At 41.2% G+C, this 15,301-nt stretch overlaps 1 protein-coding gene and 1 long non-coding RNA gene across 3 annotated transcripts in view; one reads left to right on the top strand and one right to left on the bottom strand.

The window, feature by feature from the left end:
* LOC130173940 (uncharacterized) overlaps nt 1-15,301 on the top strand; it is a 131,775-nt gene that overhangs the window by 10,511 nt on the left and 105,963 nt on the right. The window lies entirely within an intron of this gene.
* The window catches only part of frmpd3 (FERM and PDZ domain containing 3), an 82,680-nt gene that overhangs the window by 18,968 nt on the left and 48,411 nt on the right, over nt 1-15,301 (bottom strand). For both annotated transcript variants that reach the window (XM_056383510.1, XM_056383511.1), the window contains one exon: nt 10-122. In XM_056383510.1, coding sequence (XP_056239485.1) covers nt 10-50 — 41 coding nt within the window. In that variant the 5' untranslated portion in view covers nt 51-122. The remainder of the gene's footprint in view (nt 1-9; nt 123-15,301) is intronic.

Raw genomic sequence — 15,301 nt, 5'->3', positions numbered from 1 at the left:
ACCGTGTACCTGTCACATGCGTTCGTGTGTCCATCCTGGACCTTGGCCATCCCCTGAGAGGAGGAAGCAGCATGGGACAGGGTCGCACTGCAAAGGCCTCACTCCGTTTTGCAATCATTCACCTGCACAATAGAGAGAAGGCAATAGGGATGCAAGCAAAGACGTAAAATAACCTGTTTGCTCCACAGCAAAAAATAAAACAAAAACCTTTTTAAATTTCCTTGGCATTCATTTTCTGTGCTGAAACAACAGCCTCTGCAAGCACAACTTGGAAAATGGCTACACAAAATACTAAAATAATGAAAGTGAAAAATTCAGGATTAAAATCCCTGACATCTCCCACTGTCAACAGGTTTCATTTGTCTCATAAGGTTCTGCATTGTCATGAAAAATGCAGGATGGAAGCATATAAAGTGTAGGCAAATAATAATAATAATAAAAATGGCATTTTTATTGAAATATGTTTGCTAAAGGCATCTAACTTTAGAAATCTGCCTTCAGAGAAGCTGCAGCTATGAAGGACCTATAACATAATGCACACAGAGTTTGTAGCACTTTAAGGTCTCTGAATCTGCCAGTCTCTGCCAGTGTGGACCAGGCTACTGCTGTGAACCACACATGCTCTTTTACAGATGCCTGTGTGGGAGGCAGCGAAAGCAAGATTACTGAAAGACTGTGTGTGAGTGTGTATGTGGCACGTGGGTTTCTGTGTTTGTGGCAGAAAAATGATTGGAGAAAGAAATGGATGGAAATGATTGTGTGAGGGAAAGACAGCCAGATATTTCTGCTCATATCTGTGATCTAGGCCTCTGATGATTGCTGACTAAAGATGAGACACTGATTGTGATGTTAATGGCGCAGATGGGCTAAAACAGAAAGAGACAGATAAAGAGAAGGAAAACTGCTCTGGATTATTATGCAGAGATAGGCTTTTGAGAGCAAATACCTTTCTGAGTGCCACAGGCAGAGAAGAAACTGTCAGTAACGGGAGGCTGAGTCACATTAGTCAATAGTTCAGATTCATATTCTTGTCACTTCTTATTTCTGATAACAGTGGCTTATGGGAGAGCATGGCTCATTTACAATTCCAGTGATGCATTACTGATCTCTACCTTGTGTCATGGTATCAGATGAGGGTTGATGCATCATAGATAGGCTTCATACTGAGCTCAGTCCATGACTAAAAATCCATTACATTATGTGTGCTTTGAATTTCAATTATACAAATCATTTGACTAGATTAGATTTGAATAAAAAATTCTATATTCAATATTCAGCTGACTTACAAAGGATCATCTGTCTGTATCAAAGGTGCATAGTGGTGACAAATGGTGCCGCACCAGCTGGTTCTGCCTCTAAAAAGGATTACATGTTTTTGATTGAGAATGATTATGTTCTCCTTTGATTCTCCCAATGGATTCTGACAGTGCACTTGTCTCCCCATTTATTCTCCTTCTTTCTGTCCCTCTAATGTCCCCCCCCCCCCCCCCCCCCCATCGTCCCCCCCCCCACCCCACCCTCTTTTCCAGTTGCTGGAAGGACACCCATTCTGTTGAACTGGCTGTTCATCATGTGTGTGTGATACTTGTGTGTTACTGTGAATGTCAGAAACCCCTCAGCCCCTCTTCTCCAGTGCAGACGCGCCAAGATTTGTGACCTCAGCAAGGAGACAGTATAAATATCCTTGTTGTGAATAACCTGCACCAGAGTGCTTTATTCACAGAGGCCTTGTTGTAGTTTGATAGTCTCTTTGAATATATCAAGATCAAATAAAAAAAAACGAAATCCAGCTGAAATTTTGCAGCACTATTACACAAGCATATGTAACTGTTACTGAATTAGAAACAGAGGAATCTATCCTCAGTCTCGGTGGCTTTGTGGATACCACACAGCTTTAAATTCCTTACTTCATTTAGACCTGAGTTCTGGCTTTCAAAATAAGTGGTGAGGAAGAACTGAACAGAAGCGCGAGCGATGAAGGTAGCCAGGGGACACTGAGCTTACACGTCTGCAAAGATAAACAGCCATTCAGAAAGGGGCCGACCTTTTACTGAGAGAGGACACCGAGGAATTCTGTCAAGAAATGATCCCCAAGGGCATCGGCAGGTCTGTCCGTTGCTATGACTACGGCTCTCAGTAGCTTGTCGAAGCTCGGCTCGACGGTGGAATAGTGGGTGGATGAGAATAGTGATGTGGCCACAATAAGGGAGAGACAAGACCAGCCAGATGCTCTTCGATCACCGTGCAGGTTCTGTGGCCAGATGCCAGCATTTCCTCGGGCACCGGAGGTCACGGCAGCAGATACCTGCCCTGCTCCAGTGTCCCAGTCTGCAGCAGCTCACCAGGCCTCAGGGTCTGGGAAGAATGACCTTTTACTTACTGTCCTCCCAGGGCTGCATTCTAACAAGTTCATCATTAGCTTGAGGGGGTGGGGGGCATTTCATAGAGCTGCAGTGTTCAGTTCCAGTGAGGTCAGGCATTCAGAAGTGAAAGCCACAGGTTGATCAATTGCTCAAGAGCAAATCAATCCTCACCTTGTTGATGGAACTCTTTGGTCACGATGGAAACTGTAGTTTATGGTGAAGTTGAACTGAATTTTACCATGTTACTAGTGTGTCTAATATGATCAAAACATTGAAAAATGAGATTAGAATAAAATGCTTCTTAAAGATTTTTGGCTCATTTATTGTTTTTCACTTGATGTAGCTGAAATGTAAAGCCAACAATCTGGCAACTCAGTGAATAAGGTAATAATTTATACAAAGTAATAATGAGGGATAAAAAAACAAATTGGTAGAAATGTTTGTAGAAATGTCTATTGCCAGCAAGGAGTTGTTGCTATTTAAAAACAAACCAGATATTTCTTTCTTTCTTTCTTTCTTTCTTTCTTTCTTTCTTTCTTTCTTTCTTTCTTTCTTTCTTTCTTTCTTTCTTTCTTTCTTTCTTTCTTTCTTTCTTTCTTGTGTGTGCAACAGTCATGAAACAGCTGCCAGATCTGACCTGGTACATGTCAGATACACTCGGGGACAGAAGCTTTTCATGTTTTATAAACCACTAAAAAGATCATAAAAATATAAAAAGTAACAGACAACCAAGGCAGGGAGTAATATGTCTCTCTGGTCCTCATTTGAGCACCTGCAGCTGGTTTTTACAGTTGACGTATGGCTATTTCTTGGTTTGATCAGAGAGGAGGGCATCACAGTAGAGCGAGCAGATTGTCACATTCAATAGAGAACAAAGTCTAAGACGAAATCCAGATTTTCTGTGGCTAAAAAAGAAAAGAAAAAAAAATGTTCAAATGTTCTTTGATACATATAATTACACAAGTGACACCCATTTAAAAAATGCTTTAAAAGTTTCTGTGGGATTGAATTGCATTATTGTGAAGACAGAAAACAGCCCATCTAACGGAGCTACCGTAGCAACTGGATGGGCTCGGCAGGAAATTTGCCGTGAAAGGAGGCAAATTAGTTTAGTCTGAGAGCAAAGATGAAGGACATCTTCGCCATTGTGAATACAAATAGTAAAGGCTGAACGCTGTCTGATGTTTTGTGTGGTGAACAGCACCCACTTACAGTCTCTGCTGCTAGCCAATGCATTTGCTCAGTTTACTCATGAATTGCGCTTTAATTGTTCTGCGGACATTGTCTCTCCTTGTTGAAATAATTGCTGTCATCCTTGGCTAATAGAGGATGAGCTTCATTTATTGTGCAGGTCTGTGTGTGTCAAGTCACCTCAACCGCAGAAAACCTTATTCATTCATGACTATATAAATCCTTTAATACAAAAAGCATCTCAAATCTCACTTAGGCTTCAAAGATGTATGCTTCAGTACGGTAGAATTAGTTGATGTGGTTAATTTATAATTTCCTATCACATTTCACAATACACAAACAAAAAAAAAAACTTAATCTGTGTCATCTTGAGTTTGATGTTGAATCATAATTGCCTTGCTTGGTGAATTAAGCATTTGTGAACATGATTGAATGCATTAGTGGAGAATACCGTAGAAAGATATGAAAAACTGGTGGCATGATGTATATTGTATGTGGCCTAGCCTATTTAATAAAATAACTAACTTGTCAACAGGCATAGAAAACACTGATATATATGCATTTAGGCTGAATGAATGCAACATTATTTCTGCTCGTGCAACATTATCCAGACTTAATTAGTTTAGGCTATTCCCAAGTGCAGGAGTTGCGGCTTAGCCTTTTAGATGCTGCGTCTCAAATGTAGTTTCTTAATTATGGTTTAATAGGAATTAAAGAGTCCATTCCAGTGACAATTAGCATGGCTCCTCCACACGGCACTCTGAATTATCTGGCTACTTACCCTGTTGATGCTTCAGGAGTTTTCACTTATTTTACTGTTGCACCAATTGTTAATCTTTCTGATTAACTGTGTCTGGTAAATGCTTGAATTATAAATTATAATTTGAATCAGAGATGGAATCAACTGCAGAAACTTGGGAGTTGTGCAGCACTAATTGGAAATTGAGGAGAGTCATAAGTGACTGTATGTTATTGGATCATTGCCTTGAGAAGCCAGACAATAGGTGTGTACTATCGCAGTGATTATTTATGACTGACTGACAGATGAACAGGGAGAGCTTGTATCTGTTGGGCATCAGCACTGGCATTTTGTGAATTCAATCTGATATTGGTATTTCCTTGTGAGGAGTTAGCACTATGTTGTTGTGTACGGCTGTTTGTTGCTCAGTTCGTGGTGCTGCCATATTAGAAAACTGCTCAGAGTAAACTTAATTTTGACTATGTACGATGAAGCATGCAGCAGTGATAGTAAAATTTATAGAGGTAATCAGATAGCCTTCAGGTTTTATCTGCATGGTAGGGGTGTGGCTCTTAGTCTGGCAGTCAGCCGGTCGATCCACCACTTTGGTCCATTCGTCTTATTTTATTCATTTATTTAGATTTTTTGGAGTGGTGTGGAGAGTCCATCAAAGGTTGGCTTTCGTGCCCGTTTGAGAAGTCGAAGTAATAACTGTTAGACAAACCCCCAAGGGGAGAAAGGAAATAGAAGGGGAAAAAAAGAAAAGGGCTGAAGCACACAGAAGAGCCCACAAAGAATTATCTTCCTCCTTGAGGGTCTGGGACAGTTCAGGTTTGGAGACTGGGTCCCTTAAGGGCCTGGAGCATGACTGAAGGGGCAGCCATGTATAATGTACAACACCAAACTGCCTTGGTCCCTTTTAAAAAAAACATTTCTGCCTAACATCCAACAACTGTTTTGTTTCACAAGGGTAACTTATTAAAAGTGTAAAAAGGAACTGCAGTAAGTCAGAGCAATATGTTTTTTCTTTGGCGGTAGAGCAGGGTCAAAGGCTGAGGGATGAATTACTTGTCTGGATTATAGCCAGACAGTAAAAGTACCAGTGGTGGGTGCCATCTACAGTATGAGATGCACAGTCACACACAGGTTGCAGTCTTACACAGGAACAATTTACTGCAGTTTGCAGGATGACTTTTGATCTTGAACCTAAATGTGAAGAACGTGTTTCTCTAAACATTACATCTCACTGAACTGGGCATAGGTGTAATCACTCTTGTGTTGTATCAGTGGCGACACAGCAGACACACTGTCCCCATTTGAAACTAGATGGATTTTTTTTTGCCATTTGTCCAAGACACGTTTATTTTCTTCCTGAGAAAAAAATGAATAGTGGTGGGAGAAAACTGGAGTGGAAGGAACTTGTTAATGCTGTGCTCTGCTTCATAATCTTAAAATCAGAAAACTATGCAGTATAAAGATGCTTATTTCAATTATTGTTATGTCTCATTTTCTATACATATGTATTTAAAGTCATGTTGTTTACTCATATGTCTCATTCTATCAAAGAGAAATCCTCTGTCAGCCTAGAGTGCAGCATTTCATATCAACTGTTACAAATCCTTGAATCTGTTGAAAAAATCCTGTTAGGATTATGAAAGAGGCGACACAATAATCTCCCCTGTGTAGTGTGAAATCATACTTTGCCTGTCACATGTCTGGCCTCTACGGAGGCTACAGACATAAAAGTCATTCTGGCAGCAGGGTCGCCACTGTCTTCAATCTGTTTTCAATTGGTGGCTGTGATAAAACCTCTGCTAAATATTTATTCTGTTTTTTTGGAAGGGATTTGAGGGTTTGCGACTTGTGGTGATAGACAGCCCTTTGCACTGAGAGGGCCAATCAAATGAAGCCATCGGCACTGGGCCTAATCCTTTCTGTCACTGCAGGCCGCCCCAGCCAGTGCCGCAGAATTCCTGCCGGACAACACAACCAATTCGTTCTGTGGGGAAAGTGAACGCTGATATATGAAAGTCAGTCCCGGACTTCCTGATAAACCTTTCATTGTGTGTTTTATCTGCAGGATTGGATCATTTAAACCTGAGGCAGGCCTTTGACTAAAATTTGATGCAGCTCACGTTGCTTTTCCATCTTTATTTTGCAAATCTCTTCCCTCCCGTCCTTCACCATTATTATGCAGTTTCATTCAGCCTCTCTCTCAATTATACCTGTGCACTGCACCCTGTGTGTATATATGCACAGAGATGCTTTTCTTTTTTCATCAACAAATCTTTCCTCACTGTATCCCACCTCTCACTCTTGCAGGTAGATTTTCCAGCCTATACCCCTCTTATCCCTGCTGCCAGGTAAACAGTAAAATAAACTCCATCTCAGTAAGCCTCACTTGACATGCTGGCTGCTTGCAGGGTCCACAGAATAGTCATTCCTGTCCTCTGAAATGCAGATCCAGACAAAAAGATTTGTGCAGCTCTGTCTTTCTCTGGCTGTGTCTGTCTCTGTCACCTGCTGGCCTGCCTGCCAGCATGGCTGTATCCTTTCCTCTCTTTACACAAATGGCCTCCCTAGTAGGGCCAGATGGCATCCATTTAGCAAGTGCTGCTGACTGGTTTTTCACTTTCACTTTCTGAACTCGTTGCCCACCTATACTCTTTTTCAGTTTTTTTCTCTGTTAATCTCTGCCCCCCCCCCCCCCCCCCCCCCCCCCCGTTACTCTCTGTCTCTCTGTCTGTCACCACCCAGTCCCTCTCCTCTAACAGCCAAAGCTGACTGCCTATTTGAAAATGGATTGTGGCAGTGGGTAAAAGCGACAGCTTGAGTGTTGATTGATGCAGCAAGGAGAGAGTGCAATGGCACTTTGGGCTGTAATTTGTGTGGAGAATGTCCACTGGATATTTACAGGCAGTTGACTGAGTTGTTTACCTTCCTTATCTTGCCAAACAATTAGCCACTTTCTTTATTTCCACTGTTTAATGTTTGGTCCTTCAGACCTAAAAGGTTAGGAAGGTTTAGATTGTTGCTGAGTAGACAAAGGTAAATGTGTACCCGTTGTTGTTTAGTTGCACAAAACTGTGTTTTCATCCTTCTTACAATATGTGCTTTTGAGTGCATAGTAGCACAATTGTGTCTCGGAACGGATGTTTTACAGCAATGACTCCCAGTTTATGTGGGTTTATGTGGAAAGATTGTTGAGCAGCAAGGCTAATTTGACATAATAGAAATTAAGATTTGGTAAATGTCTATATATTTGTGTTTAGGAGGAAAATTAACAAGTAAATAGGATTAGAAATCGATGTAGGAATGATCCTATTATATTATAATGGCATAGTTATTGTCACATTTAACAATAAACTACCAGATGGGATAAACTGTCTGCACAAGATGCGCTACCCACTAATTAGAATCAGTTGTATCGTCTTAAGACCACATGCTGTGAATGACAGTCATTTGCAAGCAAGCAAAAATAGCCAAAAGTATTGGATAAAAGGTTGAAATATCTATTCTTTGGCACTCCAAGTGGCAGCAGTATGAATGCAAAGCTAATGAAGAAAAAATATATGAGTCCAAGCAGCAGAATGCTGTTTTGAATGAAAATAGGATTCAAACAATATGTGCTTTTCTATAACAAATAGTGTTCAACCAAATCCTGTTAGAAATCTATTCAAACAAGCACGTTTGGAATATGACAGGTGGTTTTGATGAAGAGAGATCATCAGAGAAAAACAGGTTGTGAACCACTGTTCTATAGGAGCGTAAAAATGGGTATATACTATAAATTGTCAACGAGGCGCTGCTGCATCAGCATATAGTCTGCCTGGTTGCATTCCTCATAACTCCCACTCAACCACTGATCACAAAGTGTTGAAATAACCTCAGTGCACACACACACACACACACACACACACACACACACACCCATCTGGCCTGAAACCCCATCAACAGCCCTCTGAGAACAAAGAAGTAGAACATGATGAACATCTTGGTAAAAGTTTTATATTAGAGAAAAGTCAGGGAAAGAGCGATTTCAATCAGAAAACAGTGCTATAAGTGTCTTTTTGTTTATTGTATGTCTCTACAAGGTGTTATTGTCTTGGAGGTGGAGACAGTAAAAGAAAAGTGAATAGAGTTGGGAGTGAATGTGGTTTCTTCGCAATGGAGTTTACAACCTTCAGGGGGGATACAGCACATAATGTAGCTTTTCTTTCTAAACTCCATTAATGCGATAAATGCAATTACTAACATGAACACAACTGTTTCTTTCATGTTTTGATTTTAAGGGCACATTAAATTACTATGTGAGCTTTAGTTAGATCTGCACAACTGAAATGTGACCAGACCATCCAAGCATTGGATAAAACTTGTTATTTGGCATGTTGTTATTCTCACTGGGATCCCATTGGATTACATCCCGACGTAAAAATCTGATGAAAAGGCGGCCTGGCCACATGTCTGAAGGGGTAGTTCCACTCGACCGGACTCGGCTGACCTGTTGGTCTCGGGCTTAGCTGCTCCTCTGACTCACTCCTACATTATTAATGTGATCATCGCACCACATGACCTTCACCACAACATGGAAATTAATATCCCACCTTCCAGAGTGCACTGTCTGCAGACTAGCTTAACCCCCACAACCTCTTTGCTGAAGAGTAGCGATACACTAGTGCTAGTCAAGAGGTTCACTCTGACAGGACCAGAGGTTAGAGGGCCTTCACCCTGGTCTGTCATCTGTTCTCTGAGCCTCTTGTATTGTTTTGTACCTGCTGTGTACCTTAATCCGGCTTTATAATGTATCCTCGTATTTCTACTGTCAAAGATATTCTGCCTGTGGAATACTATACATGCCATGAGTGTGTGAATTTTCTCATTGTTTTATTACAATCACAGAATAATTATCATGTGATCTTTCCATGGCAAAAATAATTTCCACTTGGGCTGCAAAAAGTAGGCGATTGATCAATTATTTGATTGACAGAAAATGAATCTACACCTATTTCTATGTTATGATTTTCTATAATAGATATGATCTTTGGGGTTTGAACTAATAGTGGGAAAAAAGCAATTTGACTCTGAGAAATTATAATGGGTATTTTTCACCATTTTCTGACATTTAACCGCCAAAATGATAACTATAAATTGCAGCCCTTATTCCTAGACATTTCTTATGATCAGGATGTAAAAATGTGCTTTATTCTCTTAGGTGAAGGTCACTATATTGTAAAAAGAATTGAAACAGTTAGTTGATAAATCATTTAGTTGATCGGAAATTTAGCTGCCAACAAGTTAGATTATGCTGATTAAATGATGTTTTCTTCGGTTCAAGCTTCTCCAATGTGAATATTTGTTGGTTTTTTCTGTTTTATATCATTGTCAATTAAACATTTTTGAACTGTTACTTGGACAAAACAAGACATTTAAATACCTCAAATTGTGATAAACAAGAAAATAACTGAAAGAAAATAATTCTTTGTAGCTGTCCTAAATGTAAACATTAATAGTAATACAATGCCTAATTGGTCACTGTAGGTTACAGTAAACCAGCTGTTTTTGTTCACAGGCACAGTCCCTGAATATGCTTATGAGAGATTATTCTTTATGTGTGTTTCTGCGCAGAAGATTAACGACCAGTCCAACATCAAGCCCGGTGAACTGAATATTTACGATGCCTTAGGTTTACATTCAGAACATAATTCAGTACTACCCAGCTCCACCATTACCGCTGACAGCCGGGCCCCCACAGCTCAACACAGACCTCGTCTCACTGTGACACAAAACTATGTCTGACAGTGGGTTTCTCCTTCGGCCAGAGTCGGTCAGAACATATCTTTGCTGTAAAGACCTTGAGCCTGCTTCATTTAGCTGAGCTCAATAGCTGGGCCTCCTCTCTGGCACACAGACAGACACACAGACAGACACACATGATACGGAGAGCAGGGACAGCAAACGGTGATGGAGCAGCACGGTGATTATAAGAGCCGGTCTGTCACACAGAGCGGAGATGGGTGGAGCAGGTTAACCAAACAGATGTTCAGCTCTGGCGGTCTCTGCAGGTCACTGAGCAGGATCTTGCTTGATAAAAGGCGGATAAGGTTAAGAAATGCATTTCATCCATGTAATAGCTTGTTACGACTTTTTCTCACTTCTCCAGCCATAAAGAAAATATTTATAGAGGGCAGGGGGCAGACTTTAATGCTGTCCAGAGACTGCAGCACCCCTGTAGAGGTCATAAATATTAAGGCAAACATGGCGGTGCAGTCTGATGAAAGCCAAAAACGGTCGGGGCATTCTTCTTGTTTTTATTCCTCTGCACTGCACTCATAAATATACAATATTCAGAGTCACCTTGCTGATGCTGTGAGCTAGAAACTTTGCACTTTATCACTCTTCAGAGGTCATTCATTTTACCAATTTTTACATAAAATCAACAATGTTTTCCGTACCTGTGCTACATGACAACAATGACATAATCCCTGTTTACTATGAGCTCCATCTAAATTCCAGCAGGAGGGATAGGCTTTTAAACTGAGGGAGATGAGAGCAGCCAAGTGTGGAGCTGCGTCTCCATAGCACTGGGGTTTGGTGAATACCGCAGAGGCAATCTTCTTAGCCTTCCACTGGGTCCACTTCACCCATCCATGACAGCACACACTCATTGGCTTGCTGAATGTAAATTACATACAGAATATATGAGAGGCAGACACAGAGAACCATTACCCAATTGCCCCGTGGGATGTGCTGAGTCAGATGTCCGCTTGTTAGTTTAGTCAATATGAATTAAAATGAAGCAAAAAGGAAAACAAATAGACAAAGAATCTTGAATTATTGAAAGAATATCTCACTGAATAATGTGCATACATATGTTAACCCCTAATATGTTGCACATCTTCACACCAGCAGCTCTGTTTGTGTATGTGTGTGTGCACATAATTGACAGTGTTTGCTTATTTTTAAAGTAAAGAGTAGTGGTGGTGAAAAGAAAACTGAGCAGCTGTGGGGAATTAGTTTAGAAACGAAATTAAGCCGCAAGGCAGTAAAACTGAAATGTGTAAAATTAAACATGGATCAGAGAAAAAAAATAGAAGAGCGGGGGGGGGGGGGGGGGGGGGGGGGGGGTCTGCCGTCACAGTCCAATAAGCTTCCTGAGATGGCGAAGAGATGCAGTTTCCTTGGCTGGTTATTTTGAATATATGTTCTCAGACTGGGAAGGTTCCACTTGACTACATTTGATTCATCAGTCAGGAGCTGAAAGGAGAAAGTCAGGCCAGCATAGCATTACTCTTTCCCCAAAGGCTACCAAGAAGCCGGTGCTCTGTACACACTGTGTGCCTGCTTCAACTTTCATCTATTTCCGATGTATTTCCTGTTATTTACTTGAGCTAACCTTTCAATACGTATAAATACTGTAAATAAGACAGAAGTTTTAAGTCTTGGCAGTGTGGCTAAGCTATTGAAGGCTAATACACCTGACCTTTACAAAATCAATTCTAGCCCTCTCCAAGTTTTTCTTTTTTTTTTTCCCAAATGGGCAGTAAATGAGAGCGTTCGCTAACAATTGGCTTTGACTATAACTTTCACATACATAGTGAAAATGGCATGATTAGCCACTCAGGTCCAGCAGCCTGCGGCCAGTTGCACCAGCCAGTTGCCCGCAGCTGAAAACTGAGAGGCAAAGTGGCTGTGAGAGCAGCAGCAGCAGCAGCAGCAGCAGAGCGGCTGTCTCTTTGCTGTCATTCCTCAGTGAAGCACACTGCTCTCAGCCGCTTGCCTGACAGCGGAACGACACAGAGTGACACTCATTCTCTAGCATATACAGCATGGCTGGCCCCCCCCCTCCTCTTCCTATCACTGCCACCCTCACGCCCCTCCCAGCTCCGCCCTTTTGTGACTAGCAATAAAGTGGTCTTCTCCCCGCAGTCTGCAGCATGCAGCTCTTTTCCCACACCCTCCCCATTTGTGCTTCTGACTAATATTCAGTTATGCATTTCACACAGAGTAAACACATTTTCTGACTCTCTCTGCAATATTAATGCATGCATTGTGCTTAACTACATAAAAAAAATTATGTCCCCGGCTCTGTTTTCCTCCTCTGTGTATTTTCACACAGCAACATCAGAAGCTGAAGAGAGAATATTAATAAGCTTTGCTGTGACAACCGTTGGTACAACTGTTCTGCCCATATCTTTCATTTACATGTAATAATGACAAGGTGTGGACACAAGAGTGCAACACCTCATTAACCACAGAACCCACTTTAACCTCTCTGCTCTGCCCCACTATCACATCACTCACTGAGGCGTATCTTCTGATTTTGTCATTGCTGCTTTTCCCGACAGCTTTCTGGCCAGGAGGGTGTCTCTGTTTATTGACATAATAAGGTGATTCCACTCAATCTGAAGATTATATCGCTGATCAAATTGTAAGCTTTGATCCTTTAGCGTAGCATGTTGATTTTGTCTGTTAGAAGGCTCCTCACCTCAGGTTCAGACCGCAGCATGGAGTTGATTTGTAACTCAGCCTTCTCGATGACTGCGTCTGGCTGGTCTGGGAGCTTCTGTTGCAGCTCTCCTTCCCTTTCTTTCTCTCTGTCTCCCTCTCTTGCCACTGACTTATCTAGTGCTGGTATGCTTTAGTGGGTGTGCAGAGAATACCAATTGGCTGCTCCATCAGGGTGTGTAATTATCTGGCCTACTGAGCGGCCACACTCCCGCTGCCTGCGTGCTTGGGTCCAGCCAGTCCCAAGTCTCAGCTTGGACCAAAGTCCACTGCTGTGCAGCAATTGTTTATTCTCTTTGATGTTATCTTTTATATGTCTATACTAAAACAACATTCATCCAAATGCCATTCATTCCAAACTTGCAACTGCTGCACACATACATCTTGCCAGTGCAATATTACAACTTATTAGGTTTTTCTTCTGAAAACTATCTATTACCAACTCAAAATGTTTATAATAAACCAGCAACAACCTGGGGTTATGTTCTCATTACAGACCTGCAAATAACATTTTACCTTTATTTAACTGTAACTAGTATCTCTCTTTAACTCTCTAACCATACCTTAGTGATAAATGATTTGCTACAGTCACAGTCTCTCCCTATACTGTAAGCAGATGAGCAGAAATTTGAACAAAGCATTGTATGTTGTCAGGGGTTTTAGAGGATTGTCCAGTATCAACTCTCTTGTATGGCGACTGGGTGGATGAAACGTACTGTACCTGCATGACATTCACTGTCATTGTATTTCATTAGGTTGAGGGAACCCAAAGTGAGAAACTGTGGCCTTGGTTCACTTTTGAAAAAGTCAACACTGATTTGAAACATGAGAAAAGTTTGTTAACTTTTTCGATATTCAACAGAGATATTTCCCTGACCTTAACACTGAGTGTCTTAGGAGCCTCGTGTGAATTTCAGACTAAAAGCACAAAAATGACAATGTGAAGAGCGAGGCCGTTATTTCCAGCTGAGAGAACAGCTGGCCTCTCTCAGGCTGAATAGAACAAACATGGCAGAATAGCACGTATTAGAAATGATATTATGTGTGTTTACATACAGTATTTAGTCTGTACTGTAACATCTTACTTAGCTGCTTCGTGTACTGCTCTACATTTTACAATTTACCTAGGGCAAACAATCGAAGTCGAAGTGTCACAGTCATGAGTCTTATATGCCCAACTAACATGACCTCCTCCTTATCGCTGGCCATTAGAAATCCTACTTCTTGTATTGTAAAATATTGTCTTTGAAAATAATCCAACAACAATTCCTCCATAGCATTTCTGCACATTGAAAAACTTGTATCTTTTCTCCCATAGGAGAGTGGTAGCACCTACTTACGCTGGGCTAAAAGCAATCAAACACTGTGGCATCAAAGCTGCTTAATGGAGAAGTTTGTATCTACTCTAAAGATTTTAATCTTGAGTCTTTGATTTGGAGAGATGGTCCAGGGACTTTGTGACACTCCATAATATGCAGTCTACAGTCTGCTGCTCTCACCCTCAGTGTGGAGGAAATGAATATATGCTTGGCTGCTCTTAGTGCTTTAATCCATTTAATGCACCCTGGGCAAAGGAGAGGAGAGAGGAGAGAGGAATATGTAGCTTGCTGTGGTGCACATATCAAAAAGAGCTTGACTATTGCATTGAAGCAGAACCCCTGACTGCATGCAATTCTTGTTGCCGTTTTTATTGTCATGTGTAATTCGCTTGCTAGCATTAGTCAGGGTGTTCAACATTTGAAAAAAAACTGTTCCTTGATATTTTACAAAGAGTAAATAAGTATGCGGAATGAATTTTTCTTAGTGCTCAGCCAATATGACTCTGCCCCTCTGCAGCAATGATATATTGACCATTTCACTAACAAATGTTTGTGGCTCCAGCTCGTGACGCAAAATGACTCATTACAAAGCCCCGTAGAATTTATGAGAGGAGTTCAATCAGCACAATTAATGGAGAGAACATGGAGTAAAGGTTTTCAGAAGATGGCATCTCCTATCTGTTCCTTTTTGCCTCTTTTGTTTTCTTTATTACAAGTATTGTACACTATACACCCAGTCACCCTTCAGCTCTGAGTCTTTAATGCTCCAGTGAACTCTCTGAATTCATTTCTTAGAAGGAACCCGGCATAAAGTTTACCTGCAGAACGATGTTTATTCCAGATGCAAGCGCAGGTGGATGAGTGAAAGATGGCTCCACCATGAGTTGTGATGAATCAGGCTGCGACCGTGCACTTTTATCCCTGTTAATGGGCTGCGATCAATAATGTAGCTCCGTATCAGCAACCACACAGTGATAACTGAGTATGAGGAGGGAAGGAACCACATGATAATCGATGTGAATGTGGAGATAATCAACAAGATTGCAGGTAATGCTCTGGGTGGTCTGTCATATCGAACCTTTTGCAGGACCATTTGAAGGGATCAATAAGTAGAATTGTCTCTATTGCACAACGAGTGGTACACTGGACCTACAGTGCACTAGGAAACATTTGCGTCAGGATAT

This window comes from Seriola aureovittata, chromosome 8 (genome assembly GCF_021018895.1).
Source record: "Seriola aureovittata isolate HTS-2021-v1 ecotype China chromosome 8, ASM2101889v1, whole genome shotgun sequence".
In the NCBI taxonomy this organism is placed as follows: Eukaryota; Metazoa; Chordata; class Actinopteri; order Carangiformes; family Carangidae; genus Seriola; species Seriola aureovittata.
The sequence above is the reverse complement of the archived record's forward strand: the minus strand, read 5'-3'. Positions and strand labels throughout refer to the sequence as shown.